Source organism: Petaurus breviceps, unplaced genomic scaffold (assembly GCF_028583685.1).
Source record: "Petaurus breviceps papuanus isolate PSGF00001 unplaced genomic scaffold, PetGlider_PUasm1.0 490, whole genome shotgun sequence".
Taxonomy (NCBI): Eukaryota; Metazoa; Chordata; class Mammalia; order Diprotodontia; family Petauridae; genus Petaurus; species Petaurus breviceps.
In genome coordinates, this window is record NW_027186352.1 from 22,245,879 (window position 1) to 22,266,367 (window position 20,489).

General features: G+C 43.8%; 1 protein-coding gene across 1 annotated transcript in view; it reads right to left on the reverse strand.

The window, feature by feature from the left end:
• Positions 1–7,982: 7,982 nt before the first annotated feature.
• SLC16A9 (solute carrier family 16 member 9) overlaps positions 7,983–20,489 on the reverse strand; it is a 45,360-nt gene continuing 32,853 nt past the window's right edge. Inside the window, exons 4-6 of the mRNA XM_069101831.1 lie at positions 19,905–20,000; positions 13,334–14,248; positions 7,983–9,981 (exon numbers count right to left, since the gene is read on the reverse strand). Coding sequence (XP_068957932.1) covers positions 9,803–9,981; positions 13,334–14,248; positions 19,905–20,000 — 1,190 coding nt within the window. The 3' untranslated portion in view covers positions 7,983–9,802. The remainder of the gene's footprint in view (positions 9,982–13,333; positions 14,249–19,904; positions 20,001–20,489) is intronic.

Sequence of the window (20,489 nt, forward strand, 5' to 3'; positions counted from 1 at the left end):
GAGAGAGAGAGAGAGAAACAGACAGATAGAGAGACAGAGAGAGAGAAACAGACAGAGAGAGAGATAGAGAGACAGAGAGAGAGAAGGAGAGACAGAGAGACAGACAGAGACAGAGACAGACAGAGATGTTTTCAGTCTAGGTTGCTGATTACATGTGATGTGGCCCAGGGTTTGTTTCCCTTTATGTATAACTCAAATTGCTGTCTGTTGCTTCTTGGTTCTGCATATTTCCTTCTGGGTTAGTTCATATAAATGCTCCCAAGTGACTCTGAATTCTTCATATTCATTGTTTTTTTGGCATAAAAGTGTTCCATCATCTGCATGTGCCACAGCCAACTTAGCCTTCTCCCAAGTCAATGGAACACCCACTTTTCTTCTGAATGTTTGCTATCATAAGAGGTGCATCTGTGGCCATTTTCCTTTTGTTTTTAACTTACTTGGGATAAATGCTTAGCAATGATTTAATTGTTCATACCCTTTGCTCTGGCAATATCACTGCTGGACAATTGCCCCATTGAGGTCAAAGAACAAAGAAAGGGTTTTCCATGGACCAAAAAAAGTCAATAAATAACAGTAGCACTTCAGGATATAGTTTGAAACCTGGTAATTCTAAGACCACTTAATTTCTGCTTTTCTCATGATTTCTCCATTGGAGATGTTGAGGCAAACTCTGGATGACCACCTGTTGGGGAGAGGATAGAGATTCCCATCAAGTATGGCTTATACTAGGCAGATTCTGGGACTCCTTCCAACTCTGAAATTCTGTAACTTGAATCTTACTGTGGGCTCCTTAATGAATTATTCTCGTAAGCTCTCTGCCTCTGACTGCTAGACTGGCAGTCACCAGACCTAGAGCTTAAATGAGTGTGAGAGACAATTTAGCCCAGCCTCATCCCTTGATAGATGAGGAAATGGCTTCCCAGAGAGGTTAAAGTAAGTGACTTATCCTAAGTCACATAAGTAAGATGTAGATCTTACTTATGGGTAAGAGCTGGGACTCTAACCCACATTTCCTGGCGCTAAATCCAACGTCCTTTCTACTACATGATTCTGCTTCTCCCCCACATCCTCTAACAAATACCAGAGTGGTATTTACAGCTCAGTTCTGTATAACATCAGATTCATGAGTCAAATCAGAAATTTCCTCCCATTGAGACTCAACCTTTTTATTGGCCATTGCATATACATCATTTACTCAGACAACTTGCGAGAGGAATTATACTCTCCCTTGACCCAGACTCTTCTCAAATCCTCCTCCCTCCACCCCACCCTCTACCTCCCACCCAGTGGGAAGCATGGTTTCCTCCCACTATTGACTAGATGGGGGAGAGGCGAGAGGTCTGACTTTAACTCAGGATGACCTCTGCCTTAACCCAGCCTCACAGTCCTCCCAAACCTGTTAAGAAGGTGAGGTGTCCCTAGCCAGGGGATCATCCCTTAGGCCTCCACAGGGACATCAGATGACCTTAACTAGTCGCAGCTGGTTCATTCCCATGAGGCCCTAGGAACTCAAGTAAGGCTCAAGTGAGCCTGGAAGGAGCACTTAGCTGAGAAGCCAAAGGATCTGGTTCCTACCCAGATCAGCTGCTGACTGCTACAGACAAGCCGCTGCCCTCTCTAAACTTCTGAAAAAATAGGAAGGTTGTATTTAGTGACCTCTATGGCCCCTTCTGGCCCTAACATGTTCTTATTAACAATGATACATAGAATTTTAAGGTTTGCAAAATGCCTTACAAATGTTCTCTTATTAAATCCTCACAACAACCTTGTGAAGCAAATGCTGTTATTTCCCCCATTTTACAGATGAGGAAACTGAGGCAGACAGAGGTTAAATTACTTCCTCAGGGTCACATAACTAGTCAGTATGTGAGGCGGGATTTGAATTTGGTTCTTCTTGAATCCAGGACCAGCGCCTTACTGTACCACCCAGCTCCTTGACTCAGTGAGCAGAAAACTTTCTCCTCTCGGACTTTTGGTGCCTCTTTGCCTGGCTTCTCAGGATCTGGCATCTAAAGTGAATGACGCCATTTTCCCCCTTGATTTTTCTCTAAAACATTTTCCTTGATGGTCAGCTCTCACTGGCCAAGACTATCATCCAACACAGAGAATTGACCTTATCAGTGTGTAGGGACTGAACCATCGAAACCATTCACTAAAGTAGATTAGGGCTCCAAAGCAGGACAGAGGCCATCGGGGAGGGTCAGACCTCACTGGGCTCACAGGATCTGCCCCATATGGTAACCAGGATCTAGTTTCCATTGAGAGAAACTGAAGTGTCCTTGGAGACTGTTTCCCCATTTTCTCATCATGGATGCAGACAAACAGAGAAGGGGGATAAGGGCAGAGTCCTGTCAGGATGGCATGGAGTCTCTGAGGGATACATTCCTAAGGAGCTTTGGTTGAGAGAGGAAACAGCAACAGCTGTTCAAGGCTTCCAGGCACTCAGGGGCTAAAGGGGAGGGCTCCAGCTGAGCTGGAAAGATGGGCTGCTGGAGAAACGGAGGCTGATATGGGACTGGACCTCCTATTGATAATAAGATTTACAAAGATTATATATGATATAATGCACATTATATTAGACATATGCTATGTATACATTATTGCATTTGATCTTTACAACAACCCTGTGAGCTAGGTGCCATTATTCCTGCCATTTTGTATGGGTGGGGAAACTGAAGCTCAGTGAGGCTAAGCCTAAGAAGGGCCTGTGCATGTCCTTGGCTTAGCAGACAGGTGGGTGGGCTTAGATGCCTTTGGGTCTACAAAGTCCCTGATGGGATATGGCCACCAGTGACTGACTCTTGTAGCTATCCCATAGGTTATCATTTTGTCCATGTAGCAACTCGCTAATGGAAGGTGTGATTATGGGCTTATAGATTTGGAGCTGGAAGGGACCTAGAGGTTATCTAGAATAGCCCCCTCATTTGACAAATGAGGAGACTGAGGCTCGGAGGAGTGGGGTGGCTTGCTCAGGGTGATACCACCAGTTAATACCACAGGTGGGGTTTGAACCCTCCAGGTCCAGCGTTCTGTCCACCCCCTCACACCATGCCATTCAATATCCATCACAGAACAATAGAATAATTGGGCTCCAGAGCTGTACGACTTGCTATTCATGAGGACGCAGCCTTTGGCTTACAGCAAGCCCCACAGTAACCCAACAAGACTCAGCCACCATTTATTAAGCCCCTAAAAGAAAGATGGGAACGACACAGGACCGTCCCTCAAGAAGCTACCAGCCTACCTGGGGGTGGAAAGCAGGGGTGAGTGCAGAAGCACACAGAGAAGTTAGAGTGAGAGAGAGGCAAAGATTCTCTGGGGATTTGGGAGAGCCCAAGAGGCCACAGCAGAGCAGAAAGAGCTCTGAATTTGGAGGATCTGAGCCTGGAGTTAGAATGCCAGCTCTGCCCCTTACTGCCTGGGTGACCTGGCAGAGTCACTGAACCTCTCAGTCTTTACTTTCCTCATCTGTTAAACGAAGGATTGAACTAGGGCCTGGCTTCTGAATGCACCCCTGATCTTGATCTATGCTCTGTCCTTCTTTGTTGCTTTGGGACTGCAGGGAACAGACTGAAAGCACCCCCCCCAAGTAGTTTCAGATCCTGGGGAGCTGAGATGCTAAATCCCTAGGGCTGGCATCCTCCCTATTCATCTAGGTGCCTGTGACTGAAAAAGCCCCAGCTTCACCCTCACCACCAAGCTTCTGGACCAACCAGGAGTAAGCCCCAAGGAAATGACCTGCTGCCCTGGAGTCTGGGACACTTAGAACCAGATCTCCAGTGTCTCATGACCCAGATCTCGGGCTCAGAGGAGGCAGCAGAATAAGGGGCCTCGGCAAAGGGCTTTTCAGTGACTGTACTAATTTGAGAAAAATGTGCTGAGGTGCTAATCTCTAAGGATTTAAAACTCCATAAAGAAAGTCCTTTGGGAGGCAGCTGGATAAGCTGTCTTTGTTAGGGACGACGGGAGGCCCAGTTTGCTTTCCCCAAAATGATTCACATCAATTCAAATATTCACTGAGCACATGGACACATGTGGACACACACACACACACACACACACACACACACACACACACTAGTGTCTTCCCCTTTCAGAGGACCATCCATTTACTCTGCACATATCTTGTTACTGGAATATTGTCTCCCTCGTTAGAATGTGAGCCCCTTGAGGAAAGGTGATATTTTTGCCCCTTTTTTTGTCCCCAGAATATAGTACAAAGCCTGGCACATTGTAAATTTTAATACATTTTAATTTTTTATTATTTAATAAATTAATAAAAATAGTATTTATATATGTATATATACATATCTATCATACAGATATCCAGCAATCTGATTCCTAAAAAAATATGACCAAATCACATCCCTGTGTCACCCTGCACACAACAGATCTGTGGTCCTTTCACAGACTATGGCTGAAGAAGCTTCAAAGGCAGCCATCAGAAAGGATGATGGACTTTGAGTCAGAGGAGCCCAGTGCGAATCCCACCCCTGTCATTTGTCCCCTGTGGGCCTCGTACACAGCTCTCTGCATCTCCATTTCCCTTTCTGGAAAATAGGAAGCAAGAGACAAGACCAGGTGGTGTTTATGGTCCCTTCAAGGTCCAAAAATGAAAATGATGATCCTAAAAGAGGAAAAAGACTTCTGGTGGACATATTGACAATAGATGTATTCAAAGATCTATAGTTAAAAGTTATTGGTGTAGAAAAGGGGACAGGGGAGGGAACAACCATTCCTGAAGTGCCTTGTATCTATCAGGCACCATCTCATTTCATCCTCACAACTCTCAGAGGCAGGTGCTATTACTATCCTTAATTTTTTATAGTAGAGGAAACAGAGGCAAACAGGGGTGAAGTGACTTGCCCAAGGTCACACAGCTAGTAAGTAAGCATCTGAGGCCAGATCTGAACTCAGGTCTAACAGTCCAGTGTCCTATTCATTGCCACATCTAAGAGAAATAGTCATCACTGTCACTGTTTTCGGAGAGGAAGCACAAGCGTCCTCATCTCTGGAATGAAAGGGCTGACCTAGGTAGCTTCTAAGGCCCCTTGGGGACACTTTAATGTAATGAATGGGCAGAACATTGGCCTTGGAGTGAGAAAGACTCAGGCCTCCCTTAGAACTCACTAGCCACGTCACCCTAGGAAAGTCACCTGATGTCTTTGCTCCTCAGGTTCCTCAAGTAGAAAACCAGAATCATAATGGCTGTCACACTGACCTCCTGCGATGGTCGCAAAAAATCAAAAGAAATAATGACTATATGGTATTTTACAAACTGCAGATCCCTCCAAGTGGCCACCATTTTTATTATCTAAGGTCCAAGACTCCCTCCAGCTTACCTCTTCTGGCTCTTCCATACTCAGAGAGCAGTCAGCATTAAAACAAAAGCAAGAGAGGCGCAATTTTAGGCACCATGTTAAAATTTCCCACACAAATACAATTTTCCTTTCCTTTTTTAGAAATGCCCTTGAAGTTGTGGGGAACCTATTTGGAGCTGTAGAGATGGAGCAACTTGGGACTGGATGTGCTTCTAAGAAACTGAGTGACACAAAGCCTAACTCCCTAAGGGAGAAGAGCACCCAGGGCTTGAGGTTATCTTTTATTTTAGAAGCTAGGAGTAGGATAAGGACATACTGGAATACCTAGAACAATGACCATGCCATGTAAATGGATGGATGGATGGATGGATGGATGGATGGATGGATGGATGGATGGATGGACGGATGGATGGATGGATGGACGGATGGATGGACGGATGGACGGACGGATGGACGGGTGGACGGACGGATGGACGGACGGATGGACGGACGGATGGACGGACGGATGGACGGGTGGATGGACGGGTGGATGGACGGGTGGATGGACGGGTGGATGGGTGGATGGATGGGTGGATGGATGGGTGGATGGGTGGGTGGATGGATGGGTGGGTGGATGGGTGGATGGGCGAATGGATGGGTGGATGGATGAGAAAGCAGCCACTAAAGACTTACAATGTGTTGAACACAGGGCTAAGCACTGGGGGTACCAGGACAAAAACAAAGGCAGTCCTACCCCTCAATGAGCTAACATTCTAGTAAAAGAAACAATGCATACAGAGTGAGTAGAACTCATTGGTAGCATTTATAGACACCTTTGAGTTCATGCCGCATTTTGGTTCTGAAAGTTACAGACATGGAGAGAGGAGACACAGAGAAGTAAGTCAGTCTACTCCTTTCAGGAATAGTGGTAAAGTGGGATTTTTCAGCTTCATATTGGTTCCAGAACTGGGCGGGAGGGAGAAGGTTGGGAAGGGGAGGTGATGTGGGCTGTGGTGTGGACAATCAGGCAGTTGGACATGGAGGAGATGGCTGGAAGGGAGATCAGAAGTGAAGTATAACTGGGATTTTCTTGAAATGGTGTCCCAGGAAAGAAGTTCCAATCAAGTAAGCAGGGCTCTAGGGTAGATGTTCCTCTAGGGTATGGTGTATGAATGGAGAAGTAGATGGAGAGAAGACAGAGGAGGGGGAGCCTAGAGAGAGGATGAGTCAGCTTCTGGACACCTCTAACTGCTTCGATTTACTTTTTGTTTTTATATAATCTATTGGTGCAGTGATATAATAGAATTGTACAAATTGTTCCCTTCCGCAAGATGAAACAGACTCAGGAAGAAAAAAATCCTCCCTCACCTCACATATCTTGAGAGAATTCTGTGCAGGTGACAGGTTAACTCCTTGCCAAGTCATTAGCCTAAATACAAATATGCAAATTGATAAACAAATTGGCTTTCCAAGGGGCTGTTGCCCTGGCATGGGAAAGGACCTCAGCAGCCACCTACATCTCTGTGAATCACAATTGACAAGTGGCCATCCAGCCTGCAAGGAGGGAAGACTCACCACCTCTCAAGGTCACCTACTCCACTGCCGGCCATTTTACCTCCATAGCATCACCTGCACCCATCCCTTCCTCTCTCCTTTTATAGCCTTCCCATTTCAGACTGTCATCCCCTCTTACTTCATTTGCCACAAAAACCTCCTGCTTTATCTCCCAGCTTCTGATCCCCTTCCTTTTCACTCCATTTTCCACATGGCTGAAAAATGAACATCCCTCATTTATGAGTTTAACTAGTCACTCCTCTGCTCAGAGGCCTTCAGTGCCCTCTTACCCCTGGGATAACCTGCAGACTCCTCAGTCTGGCTTTCAAGAACCTACACAATCTGGCTCTTGGCTGTCACTCTAGACTTCTTTTTGTATTAATTGGCTTTGTGCTTTTTACAATCCGGCCAAAGTGGAAATGCAAACTCCTATTGCATGCATTCCATTCTGCAGGGACTATCACCATCAGCACCTCCCAGAATACACTTAACTTCCTTCAAGGTTCATTTCTGATAGCCTCCCCTGAACACCCATCTTGTCAAGCTTCTCTTCCCACTCATTTTTCCTTGTCCTAGACTTACTTGTGGGCATGCTTCGTTCGTTGGATGTAATGTAAGTTCCTGAGGGCAGGGACCATTTCCTTTCTGTCCAGTTAAATGCTTTTTTTGTACTGAATTGAATTGTAAAATTCTATGTAAGTGAAGCACTAAGCTGAGAAGGTAGAAGGAAGGAAGGAAGGAAGGAAGGAAGGAAGGAAGGAAGGGAGGAAGGAAGGAAATAAGCATTTATTAAGTACCTACTGTGTGTCTGGTACTGTACTAGGCACTTTAAAATATTATCTCATTTGATCCTTACAAATTTGGGAGGTAAATGCTATCATTATCCCCATTTTATAGTTGAGGAAACTGAGGCAGGCTGGGGTTCGTGACTTGCCCTGGGTCACACAGCTAATAAGTGTCTGAGGCAGAATTTTAACTTGGGTCTTGTCTTGCTGGCTCCAGGCCAAGCACTCTATCTGCTGGGCCAGGTACAGTGGAGATGGGATTTACAACTCCATATTCTGACCCTTCTGATTTATATGCTGATAACAATGGGAAAATAAAAGGGACCACTCAGGAAAAGTCACCTAAATCGAAATAATAGAAATTTTATTGTAACTTAAAATGCATTTCCTAGACAGTGGGAAAAACAAGAACAGAGCAAAATTAACAGACACACATGGCAAAAAGACACCATGACAATCCCCTCACGGCAAACATGTTCACATCGTGTGACATAAACAAGCTTGTCATTTACGTTCATTATAGAAATGAGCATCCTGAACTTGCAATAAAAAAAAGATACTTTCAACACAAAACCCACTGGTGAGTTTTTGTTTCTTTCTTAATAACTGTCCTTACCAGCCAACACCTCGTGGTGACCGTGGAGCAAGGTCCAGAAATTCCTGGAGACCATGGGAGAGGAGTCCCAAAGTCCCACCCAGAGCCACCACTGCCCTGTAGGGTGACCCCCAGCGAGGGCTTGGACCTCCCCATCTCTCAGTTTCCCCATCTACAAAAGGTTGGCTCCTTTTTCCCTGGGACACTGTGAGGCAATTTGTGATTGTAAAGTGCTTTAGATGCCTCAGAAGGAAGACAACAGAGAAATATAAAATAAGATTTCATATAGTATACTTCGAAAAAAAGATCAGGAGAGAATTTTGGCACTAGGGAAAGGGTAATCCCTGTTTAAGAAGCCACCTGAGGCTCTTTGAAGCTCCTCAATGCCTCAGTGACTTATTTTTCTTTTTTGAAAATCAGGAAAATTACTCTTTCCCCATGAGAAGTACCCTAGAGCACTGTGGATTTGTTAAATGTCTCTTTCTAAGATGGGTTTTCTAGGCCTAGCTGGGCCAAAGCACCAATTTCTCATTCCCCTTCTTCATCTAATAAATGCCCCCAAATTTCCCCCCCAACACCCATGGCTCCCCTCAAATCTGAAGAAAAACATTGTAAACAGTTATCATGGAAGAATGGCCACATTTCTAGCAGCAATTGCTTCATCTGGCAGATGTGCAGACTGTCAACTGAGCTGTATTCAAACATAATGGAAGTCATTGCACTAGTGGAATGATCAAAATCAGGGTCTCCAATCTGGAAACACAGAGATAGGAATGCCCCCCTCCCACCCGGCCCCTTCCTTGGCAGAACATCTGGTGAGTGGGTGCCACCTAATGGGGGTGGGTTACATTCTGTTTAGCAGACAACGGAGCCCAGCAGCATGGTGAGAGCTCACCTGGCCCTCTGCAAACATCTCGAGGCCAGGGAACTGTGCCGTTTGGGTATGTTCAGGGGGACGCTGGATGAACGCGAGACGCTTAGGAAACAAAAAGAAGATGGCATCACGGTTGCCCTAGAGAGACTGTCATCTGGCTCAGCTGCCATTTTGAATGCCCCTTTTCAGAAAAAGTTTCGTTCCCTGGTGAATTTGGGTTGCTTCTCTTGATCAGTTTTTAAAACAAAACTTCAAGTGGTTAATCAGAGTCACCAAGAGAAAAGGGGATCCAGAAGACCCCAGTGGCATCTGTGTGCAGCTCATTAGACTGCCTGCTTCACAGTTTGAAATGCAGAAGACTGCCCTTTCTGGGCATCTCATTATGGGGCTGGCAAAGTGGAAGGGGAAATGACACTCCTTGATGCAGAGAAGCATCTCCTCACGCCATCTTAGTTGGCTACCATTTCAAGACCTTGAGGGCCACAATGTAGCAAGAGGCCCACTTACCGGGCAAGGAGAAAAGACAGCCAAATGAGGCTAGGGGAGAGGGATGGTGATGGCGGCTAAGAGCCAGCCACCAGGAAATTGGTCTAATAGAAAAAGGGTCTTGACTGCTTGAGTCGCTTGCAAAACCTCTTGAGGACTTTGCTAGAGAGAGAGCATAAAATGGCATTAAGAGGCACCCACGTGGCCCCTATGCTTGAGATGCAGCTTGGTACCCATAAGGCTTTGGGGCTGGCTTGGTGCTGTCTTTGTGGCACATTTTCCCCCAAGGAATGGCGGCGAGCAGCAGAATCAGCCCGGCGAGCAGAACACAAGATCCACTAAAGAAGAACGCGATGTTGTAGCTCTGCGTCCAGTCGTAAAACCAACCTGCCAAAAAGAACCACGGATGGATGGATGGATGGGTGGGTGGATGGATGGATCATTTCCCCTCAGATTCCCCAAAGCGAATCCATTCTGTGCCCCCATCTGTGCCCTCTCCCATTGGAAATGATTTTGTATATACTTTGTAGATGGCGAGCTGGTCAGAGAGTCGAGTGAGTGACCGGGCAAGGCCCAAGATTGAATCCCACTTCCGACTTTTATTAGCTGTGTGACCCTGGACAAGTCACCTAATCTCTCTCAAGCAATTCCCCAGGTTTATTTCCTCGATCACAGACCTCCGTCAACGAGCTGAATTGGTTCAGTGAACCCCACACCCAGAGTGTTCTACACAGGTGAAATCATAGCTCCTCCACCCAAGCATACTATACCTACCTGTCTATGGATTGTATTCCTCATAGTACTAGAAACTCCTTTGACTTACAGGTGGCAAAGTGGATACAGCACTGGACTTGAGGTCAGGAAGACCTGAGTTCAAGTTGACCTCAGACACTTACTAGCTGAGTGCCCTGAGTCTGTTTGCCTCAGTTTCCTCATCTGTTAAATGAGACCTCCCAGGTCTGGGATGCTGGGAACATTCAATGTGGTAACATTGGTAAAGCACTTGGCAGGGTCTCCTGACCCCAACTCAGTAGGGATCTTCCAGTGAAGACACTCCCTTGGCCAGTGTGGACCAGTCGATCTGTCAGACTCTAAGTCACAGACTTCCTCCACTAAACCATGGCCCTTTCACCACAGGTATTATTATTGACACTTTACAGATAGGGACACTGAGGCTGGGAGCTCTGAAGTTTAGTGACTCGCCTGTGGTCATGCCAGCCTTTTATTCACCATGCCAAGCTGTCACATGGTAAATACTCAAGAAATGCTTGTTAAAATGAATTGAGAGGCAATAAGGATTTGAAATCAAATTCAGACAGGGTATTCAACCAGGTGGATTTGGGATGGCAGTAACTTTGGAGTTGGAAGACCTCTATTCCGGGGTACTCACTAACCCAGAATAACATGGTGGAACAGAACGGGCACTGGCCTGGGAGTCAGGAGGACCTGGGCTCACTGAGAGGAACTATAAGTCACGGGAGCCTTAGTTTGCTTATCTGGGAACTGGGAATGATGAGGATGATAATGATGGCAGTGGTGATGCTGCTGCTGCTGCTGATGATGGCACCAACCACCTAGGGTTGTTGTGGGGGGGGCAAATGATATAATGGGTGGAAAGCTCTTGGCAAACCCTCAGTCATCTGCTCGATGTTTGTTGCTTCTATTTAATGTCAACCCTCTAAAGATCATCCTCCATCTCCTACGTGAAGTCTGTCCAGATCCCTCACACCCTCCCTGCTTGTGTCCTCCCCCACTAATGACCTTTACCTATACATGTTGTCTGACCTGATAGAACGGAAGCTCCCCGAGGGCAGGGCAAGTTCTGGTTTGTCCTCTTATCCCCAGAGTATAGCAGGGTGCCCGGAGCATAGTACACAGTCAATCAATGCTTGTCAATTGACTTTTGATTAGTTACCATTATTAACTGTTGGCCCTTGGTCAAGTTGCTTCAACTCCTGCCCTCAGTTTCCTCATCAGTGATCTCTAAGGTTCTTTGTGATTCTCATTTCTATCATTAATTAACCAATCAGTTAGCAAGCACTTATTAAGAGATGACTATGGGCAGGCACTGTGCTAGATGGTAGGCATCCAAAAACAATAAATGAAACAATCCCCTCTCTCAAAGAGCTTACATTTGACTGGAGGAGACAGCATGTACATATATACATACATATACATGTATGTATATATGAATATATAAAATAAATGCAAAATAGAGCAAATATTCTATAGTTAGGAAGATGGGGAGGGTTTGGGGTGAAGGGTGGTGTTTGAGCTGTGTCTTGAAGGAAGAAAGGAATTCTGTGAGGTAGGGATGAGGAGGGAGAGCATTCCAGGGAGGAGACACATCCAATGCAAACTGATTTTCTGGAGTCCAGATTTGAGCTGCTATTCCCCTACTCAATAAACTTCAGTGGCTCCCTGTTGGCTCTAGGATCAAAAATCAATGGCTCTTTTCAGCTCAAAGATCTTTACAACATAGCCATCTCTCTCTAACCTCATTATATATTACTCTGTATACTCCATTATTATATTACATGTTATAAATGATTGTCTACAGTCCATCCAAACTGACCTCTCTCTATTATATGTCCTAGACATAACACTGCAACTCCTTTTCTCTGGGTCTGTGGAAGTGGATTTTATAACCCTCTTGAAAATACAGGCTTTCCCTCAAGTGCTAAGGAAGAAGATAATGGCACATGGGCTCCATAGATGATTTCTTTACCCAAGAGGCGATGTAGAACCTTAGCTATGATGGATGTCGTGACTTCTTAATTCTGTATTTTAAACGAGCCAGGAGGTAGCCAGATGGAAAGATAGAGAGTCAGGATACTTGGATTCAAATTCCAGTTCTGACACCATCTGGCCCTAAGCAAACCATTTAACCTCTTGGAGCCTCAACATACTCATCCATAAAAATGGGAATAATGATATTTTTTACTTCTGTCCCCACTGAGTGATTGGAAGAAGGTAGCTTGTACAGATGAAAACCAAAGCTGTCATTAGCAAGTTCTGTGCCTGGGGCAGCACAAACTCTGCCTGAAGCAAGTGGCACAAAAATGAAACTCAAAGCAACTCTTGGAGCCAAGATATACACACCAAGAACCAGAGCTAATGGGTAAGATGAATAAAGGGAAGCCAGGTGAAGAGAGGAGCTCCTTTGGAATGCTGTGCTTCAGAGGCTATCGGCCACCTGGTAGTTCACACTTTGAGTGAATTCTTCCATTTCTTTGCTGCTGAAGGACTACATGTGTTCTCAATCTGCTCAAAATTTGCTGCCCTAGGAAAAAGCTCTTACCATCCCACCCTAGTTACAATTCTGCTTAAAACACTCAGTACATTGACCTATCACTTCCATTTCAACTTGACCTAGTGCACACAGCTGTATACAATTATTGTCAAGATAGGCAAGATTCCTTCATTAGGATGGAAGTTCCCTGAAGAGAAGGATTATCTCTTGTTGTGTGTTTGTATCTTTGGTACCTGGCACAGTACCATCCCACTTCTAATCACTTTATATCAATTTCATATATACCAGTATGTGTACATGTTGCCTCCCAAGATAGAATGTAAGCTCCATGAGGGCAGTATCTATATCTGACTTTTGGGTCTGGATCAGCAGTGCATGGTTCACAGTAGGAGCTTAATAAATTATTGTTAGTTGATCGACTGATAAGGAACAAAAGAAAATGTATTTTGCTTATTTTCACTGTGACCAAAACCCCCCAAATCTTACCAACAATGGGTGGTCCCAGGCTATTTCCAGCTCCTGCAAAGAACATTAAAATCCCAAAGGCATGGGTCAACTTCTCAATTCCCACAGTCTTGGTAGTCACATATGGGAAGATGGACCAGTTGCCAGTTAAGAACCCTATCATCCCAGAAAGTACTGCCAATGAGACATAGCTTTTGGCAAAGGGAATAGCACACAGGGTCAGGCTCATCAATACCAAGGTGGCTGCATAGAGATAGACAGTGTTGATGAACTTGACATCTGCCAGCACTCCCAAGAGAATCTTCCCGACAGCAGTCATAATGCCCATGATTGAGACAAGGGGCACAACAAATTCTTCCTCTTTCATGTTTGCGCTTCTGGCGACATCTTCCATCATCAGCAAAGGTGGAAAGCCCCCAATGTCATAAAGCAAGATGGCAAAAAACAGTGCAGAAAAGATTTTATTCTTGAATAAGGCGACCGTCTCTGTCCAATAGTTCTGACACAACTGCCATTTTCTCTTGGCCAGATGTTTACAAAAATACTTCTGTTCCACGACTTTCTTTGTGTAAACATCAGTGTCTTTTATCTGCGTTGTGGTTGACTCCTTCTCCGGTAATGGACTTTCCTGTTTGGAAGTGCTAATGGTCAAAGGTCTCACAAATTTTTCTTCACTGTAGCCTTTTTCAAGAATGCTGACATTGTCCTCCAGGGTCTTTTCTTTCTCATTGTATATGGAGTATTGGGCGGAAACACTATCTACAGGTGCTTTTTCTGGTGGAGGGCTGTTAGAAGATCCCAGGGGTCTCATCAAAATGCCACAGGGTAATATATTTAGTGCCACGGCACCCACAATGAGCAGACATCCATCTAATCCATACAGCTCAAGCAGTTCTCTCTGAAGAGTGGCATATATAAAAAGTCCAACGCTGGACCCTGGAGAAGAAAAGAGGACTGCTCAGTCTTTATCACAATCATAATATCACATTAACAGGGAACCTCAAGGTTAAGCTTATGCTTCTCATGTCATGTTTCATAGCAAGCTTGGCTGCCATTTTTATGGGAAATTCTAAATACTTTAATTTTTTTAATGTGGAGAAGTGTATATTTATTCACTCATTTAACAGGCATTTATTAAACACCTACTGTGTACCAGGCTGGGGTTTAAAAGACAAAAAAAAAGAAACAGTTCCTACCCTCAAGGAGCATACATTCTATTCAATAATGACTTCTTAGCAAATAGATAAGTAAATAAGATTCAAATTGGTCTCTGTTTCCAATCTTTTCCCTCACCCAGATGTCCTCCACACCTACTATGATGAAATTATATCTTGTTCTGGTCCCCCGACCTCTCTTCCTCCCCACCCAGTTATTTTAGTAAGTAAGTACATAAGAAACCAGCATAAAGTAACAATAATAGGAGTTAAGGATGTAAAGAATACAGAAGGCACTTGCACACTCATCTCATCAATTAACTAAAGCCATGTCCTGACAGTATTTGCTAAATCAGGGGGAGCTACTAGGCTCCATTAATCGCCTTCAATCTGCAGGGAAGAACCAGTCACAGTAAAACAAGCAAAACGTTCTGTAAATTAGGGATCCCTAAGATGGCCTTTGGTAACTCTGAGATCAAACTGACCTATCGATGAACAAGGTGGGAGGGAGAGAGTTAGAGTAGCCCCTCAAACTCTATAAAAATGGGACCCCCAGCTCTGCCCCTTCTGCCCTTCTCCATGATGTCCATGTGCCCCCAACTCTGACTCGGTTACGTAAGTGACTCTCCCTGGTCTCCTCCTGGCCACACCAGCTGCCTCTGTGCTCCCTGGTTCTCATTAAAGAGTGACTCATGCATTACCCCCTGCTTGCTTCCAATGTAGTCTTTGCTGGAGAGCATCTCAAGAGCCCTGTGTTCACCTTGACCCAAAGGGACCCGTGGGAGTCCCCTTTCTTTAGTTCCTAGGACTGAGACCTTGAAGTGGACAAGCTGGGCTCTGTGACTCCACTGAGAGAAAACAGGAGTAGGCTAAGGAACCTTGTGCCACCTCCTGGGAGAGACCCCCCATATTGTTGGGTCATAATAGGACAGACACTAGTTTTATGATGCTTTGAATGAGCAGGTGTTCCCAATCCACAAATACACAGTGTGGTCTAGAGTGTCACAGAATACCAGAGTTTAAAGGGAGCTTGGAGATCCTATGGGACATCTCCTCATTTTGTAGAGGAGGAAACCGAGACCCTGAGAAGGAGGTGACAAAACCATTTGGTGGCAGTGCTGGGACTACAAGCCAAGCCTGAGGATGCCGAAGTCCAATTAAGTCAAGCCAGCCTGATCCATTTTATGTCTCACTTGAATGGGAAAATTAGTGTTATAAAAACTTGAATTGCACTGAAAAAGACCCCCATGAAGCAACAGGGGGGAAGTAAGCTACTCTTACCCAAGTATGCTTTTTTTGACAAAAATGATCATCCATTAAAAGGGTTTATGCCAAGAGGAAAGAGATAGACAAAATACAAAGTGATGGAAGAATCTGCTGCCATCTGGAGCACATTCTTCACCAAGGATTCCCCATCAATATCCATCTGTCTGTCCCAGATGCCCAGGAACAGGCTGAGTGGCGGGTGGGCATACAGACGTGCCACTTTGGGATCACAAGTCCCCCTTCCTAAATCCTTTGTGGTTACTCTCAAGTCCTTCCCCAAAAGGAAGCCAGGAGTCATCAAAGGCATGGGAAATCAACAGTATGTAAACTATTGAAAAGCAAGGACTATTTGGTTTTCGTCTTTATCTTTCCACCCATGTCACCTAGTACAGTGCTTGGCCCATAGTAGGTGCTCAAGAAATAGATGCTGAATGATTAGGAGCTCCTTGAGGGCAGGGACTGTCTTTTACCTCTTTTGGGATTCCTATCACTCAGAACATTCTCATATTGCAGCTGCTTAATGAATTTTTTATTGACCATTGATTGACTGAATGAATGAATGATTTATTTCCTAGGTGGTCAGCAATGTTAGCATTTTTTTGAAGATGTTCAGAGAATCACAGCACTTAGTGGCCAACTAGTTTAAGACTTATCTGCCCCCAAATCACACCTGACAAGGTGTGTGTGTTGGGGGGGGAGATACAGCCATCATATGAAGACCTCCAGTGATTGGCTCTAATCCCCCCATACCTTTCAGGGAAGCCTAATAGAACATTTTATTCCTTACAACAATCCTGACTTTCTACTCATTGTTCTTAATTCTGCCCTTTGTGGCCAAACAAAATGAATCCAATACCTCTGGCACAATGTGATAGTCTTTCTATTACTTGCAATCCGCCATCATGCCTCCCTAAGTCTTTGCTTCTCCAGCCTAAACATTCCCAGTTTCTTCAACTGACTCTCCTGTGGCATGAAATCAAGACTCCCCACTTTTCTGGTTGCCCTCCTTGTGTCACCCCAACTTATCAATGCCTTCTCTAGACAATCTACCCAGAATTGAACACTCCCAATATGCTTTGTTTGACCTGGGTATAATTGAGATGTGATCATATCTTTGTAAGGAGACACATCCTTTGAAAATTTCCAAATAACACATGGAAATGTTCCATGAGCCCACCTGACCTTTTGGACTTTTCAAAAACCATTAGCAGTTTTTCCATTTGGAGCACATAACTATTCTCCTGTAAAGCTCTGAGCTCAGTACCTTGAACCATTAGGCACCTCAGAGGATTCCAGAGATTCACGTTTCTGCCTCATATGGAGAAAAACAATCATCATTCCCAGCATTTACCAGATGTGTGTATCTGCCAAATTAAACACAATCTGTACCAAGTTGCAAGGCTGGGGAGATGAAAGAAATAAAAGCTATATTTATTGAGCACTTATGCCTTCTATAGATATCATCTAAATGATATAGGTAGGAAAAGGGAGATGGGCTTGCCAGCTGGCAAGGAGTGATATCAGATTGGCACCCCACATGGGCATATCCACAATGTCCAGAGCTCTAGAACAGGGGTTCTTAACCTGTGTTCCATGGATTTGTCTTCTAAACAATATTTTGATCCCTCTATTTCAATTTAATTGGTTGACGTGTTATCCTATCAATTATATTTTTTACTTTAAAATATTCTGAAAAGGAGCCCATAGGCATCATCACATGGCCAGTACATGAAAAAAAGTGAAGAATTCTCAATCTATAGAAATATCCATCTACTCCCATTATATTGGGTGGACTTCCTGTGGGGAATTTATAAGAGGTAGGAATACCACTGGAGAAGGAGTAGATAAGATTCTTCTTGCACTATGGAAAGGAGATTAATTCATATGAGATTCTTTCATTCATTCCAAAAGCACTAATTTTGAGCCTGAAAAGCTGGACCCTTTGCTAGGTGCTGGGGATACAAAAACAAAGATTAATACAGCCCTGCCTTCAAAGAACATACATTCTTCTGGGGATGACAGTTCCATTAAGTAATGGAATCAACAACAAACTTTATATAAAGTTTGAAAAGCAATGCATGATAAGGCATTTTGGCATAAGGTACTTTTGTTGAGTGTTGAGGGGGGGATGTCAGTTTTTGAATCACTGGGGCAACTAGGTGGTGAAGTGAATAGAGCACCAGTCCTAGAGTCAGGAGGACCTGAGTTCAAATTTGACCTCAGATACTTAACAGTTACTAGTCCTGTGACCTTGGGCAAATCAACTACCCTGCCTTCTCCCTTCCAAAAAAAAGCAAAAAAAAAAAAAAGACCTTGCATCCTAAAAGGAATAATAACAACAGCTAACACTTAGATAGCATGTGATATACATTATCTCATTTGAGGTAGGTGCAATTATTGTTCCTATTTTACAGATGAAGAGATTGGGCCGCTGAGGTGATAAGGCTTGCCCAGAGTCACACAGTTGCTAAGTGTCAGGGGCTGGAATTGTACTCAGTTTTTATGGGCTCTAAGACCATCTCTCCATCCCCTCTCCATGCTGCCTCTTTTCTGTATCAAGCCTCCATTAAATCTGCTACGAGACTTTGAAGACCTTCTAAGCAAAGCAGTGAAGTGTGGTTCTGTTGTCATGCTAGTAAAGTCACTATGCCAAAGAGCAAGAAAAAATCTCAGCTCGGGTCCCAGTTTGGCCACTTGTTTTATGACAATGGGTAAGTGACATCTCCTCTCTGATTTTGATGAATTCCTCCATCTGTAAAATGAAGATAATAATATTTACATGACCTCCCTCATAGGATTGTCGTGAATAAGCATTTCATAAATCTCAAGGTACTATATTCATGCCACTTGCCTTTATTGCTAATAATAATGACCGTAGATAGAGCGCTGACCTTGGAGTCAGGAGACCAAAGTTCAAATTCCTCCTAAGATTATTTCCCATCTGGGTTGCCCTGGGAAAGCCATTTAACCTCCTTAAGCCTCAGTTTCTATCAGTTTCTATATGTGCCAAATGGGGATAACAGTATTTACATTATTTCTTTTATAGAGTTGTGAAAAAGTGTTTTGTAGACTATAAAGCACTACAGATACTTGAGCTATTAGTTTTTTATTCTGTGGAGAATATTTGGTACTTTTTTCTAATTCTGAGGCAAACATGACCCATTAATGACTAGCATAGTTGAAATTGTGACATCAGCTTCTTAAGAACAAAATAACTCACAGTAGAATTTTATTTTTTCTCCCTCAAAAATGTCCACAAACAATCGCAAGTTGAAAAAAAATCTAATAGACATCCTTGTCTAAATTACTCACATGAAATTGGGAAAGTGAAAAAGAATATAAATATAATAAAGTTGGCTCCATTTGTGAGCACATCTTCATACTAGATTATAGCCAAAGCCCAGGAAACAATCTCACTTTATTAAGATTACAGACTCAGTACCTCTACAATGACCCATCTACCATTTTGTTTTTGGTTAGAAGCTCAAGAGCTTCTGTCCACATTACAATTTTACGGACTACCAAAGAACAGTGAAGAGATGCACTATGAATGTAAGCAAGCTATGGGATGTTAACAAAAAGGGCGTAAATTCAAATTGTACCATGAAAAGTTTCATCCAGGATACATACATATGGCAGGAAAAAAGCTAAGTCAGTCCTACAGCATGAGTGAGTGAGGAAAAGTGGACAGTTAGAGTGGGAAGAAGACTCTTGGTGCATTAGGGTCTTTGTGGAAGACTTAAGAAAGGACTTATACAAGAAGGTAGGTGTGACTAGGTAGCTGTCTGCAGCCACGGAGGGAATATGAACAAATGAATGAATGAACGAACACTGACTGATTAAAGCCTCTTAGGTACCAAGCCCTGGGAGAAGAAACAAAAAGATGAGACATTTTCTGCTCTCCAGGAGTTCATCTCCTAATTAGGAGGTGGCAAAACTTACACCCGCATTTAATGGGATCCCAGCTCCACCTTAAGTGTTAGCTGACCAGACATGGCACCACCCCCATATACTAGGGTGAGGGAAAGTTCCTCTTGGATAAAGAATAGAGAATATCAAGTACTTGCATTTCTACCCCTGGGGAAAGATGATTTAAATAAATTTCGCTGTGGGTCCTATTTTCTGAACAAGTTTTGAAGGCTGCAAATCCTCTACAGAATTAGAAAACTTACCTGTTGAAATTAGGCCAAGTGCAAGACCTCGGCGTTTATCAAAATACTGGCATGTAATGGTCACTGCTGCAGTGTATAATAAACCACATCCAAGGCCTAAAACAGAAAACAGGGAATCACACACATAAGAAAGACCACAGGGCTTCTTTCTGTGCAAAGTCACAGCGTGAACTAGTGCAATGGGCCATGATCAATTAGTAACTTGGCCAAACTTTTAATAAAGTTTTCTAGATAGTAGATTTCTTTACGTCTGCTTTGGATCCCATTAACAGACGGTTTAATTTTTTTATAATATTTTCCCCAATTTCATGTTAAAATGATTTTTCAGCATTTTTTAAAAAGCTTTGAGTTCCAAATTCTATCTCTCCCTCCCCTGTCCCCTCCTAGAGACAGTAAGCATCCCAATATAGGTTATACATGTGCAATCATGTAAAACATTTGCGTATTAGTCCTTTGCACAAGAAGACATAAATTTTTTAAAAGGAATGGAAGGAAAAGAAGGAAGGAAGGAAAGAAGGAAGGAAGGAAGGAAGGAAGGAAGGAAGGAAGGAAGGAAGGAAGGAAGGAAGGAAGGAAGGAAGGAAG